The 1,096-nt window shown below is 42.4% G+C and overlaps 1 protein-coding gene across 1 annotated transcript; it reads left to right on the top strand.

Moving 5' to 3' along the window:
• Nucleotides 1–240, top strand: LACBIDRAFT_314661 (uncharacterized protein; the record flags this gene model as incomplete). The annotated part of the gene is made up of 1 exon (XM_001891269.1): nucleotides 1–240. A coding segment is annotated over one exon (240 nt), but the record flags the coding sequence as incomplete, so codon positions are not given.
• Nucleotides 241–1,096: the final 856 nt, after the last annotated feature.

The following is a 1,096-nucleotide window of genomic DNA, read 5'->3' as shown; positions in this document are numbered from 1 at the left end:
GATCCCCATATCGTCGATCAAGGTCATATTCGGCACAGATGGGGCTGCGCTGGTATCCAAGGATCGGCAGGTGTGACTGTTGCTGTTCACGGACTGCCTTTGGGTGGTGGGCCTGAGACCGCGACAGGGCAGATAGATTTGTTTGGGCTACCTTTTCAGGGTAGTGTGAGGGTTGGGAAGAAGGGTCTCTTTAAGGCGGGTTGGGAAGGAGTTTTAGAGCATCTAGGGATGTCACGATAGTTTGTGTATCTACTATGTTTGTTCAGGTGTTTGAAACTTTTTCACCGCTGCGCGATTTCTGCCTCACCACTTCATTGAATTCTTTAAATTTTTAACAAGCCAATAATCTTTTTTCTCTTCTATATAAATATCTACTTTTTTTTGGTATAAATGTGTTGTGTTCGCTGTCGGAGGCGTTCCGGTGCTCAGGGTTCAGATATATCAGGAGATTGAAACTCGTGTCACACTAGGTAACAACGAATTTGGCTGATGGATGATGTGCGAATGTCACGCAAATGTCACGTTTTTCGAGCTGTTTTGCGAGCAAAATTTGGTATTTTGCCCTTCCTCCCGAGAGCACTTCATCTCCCCCTCTAGAAATTTGTAGGTAGACTTTCAAATACAATTTAAATGTACTTGGAAAGTTTCAGAATAAACAGTCTAGCCGATCCAAAGGGATCTGAGAAAACATTCCAATACTTTTGTTTGGTTGGTGTAATGAAAAGCACAAAGTCATGCCTCCAGAGCACAAATCTTCGAATCTCCCTCTGAAAATTTGGAATAGTAAATCTCATGCATAAATACATCTTCCCTGAAATTTACAAGATCCTAAGGTAAGCGGAAGGCAAGATAATGTGCAGTTTCAAACTCCTGATGGGTTTCAAACACCTGAACAAACATAGTAGTGTAAGTCATAGCACTTTCGTGTGTATATTAATGTTGTATGTGTGTGGATGCAAGCCCATCCAGAGATGGATTTGTCTTTCACTATGTAGCATGGTCGACAAAGGGAAAATTGAAACGTTGACCGTCGAGTGACGTGGGAATGTCAACTTCGGCAAATTCATCGATCTCATCAACTTCAAACAATCCAGCG

Source organism: Laccaria bicolor, genomic scaffold (genome assembly GCF_000143565.1).
Source record: "Laccaria bicolor S238N-H82 LACBIscaffold_634 genomic scaffold, whole genome shotgun sequence".
NCBI classification, from domain to species: Eukaryota; Fungi; Basidiomycota; class Agaricomycetes; order Agaricales; family Hydnangiaceae; genus Laccaria; species Laccaria bicolor.
Note: the sequence above shows the minus strand (reverse complement) of the source record. Positions and strands in the feature narration are given on the sequence as shown.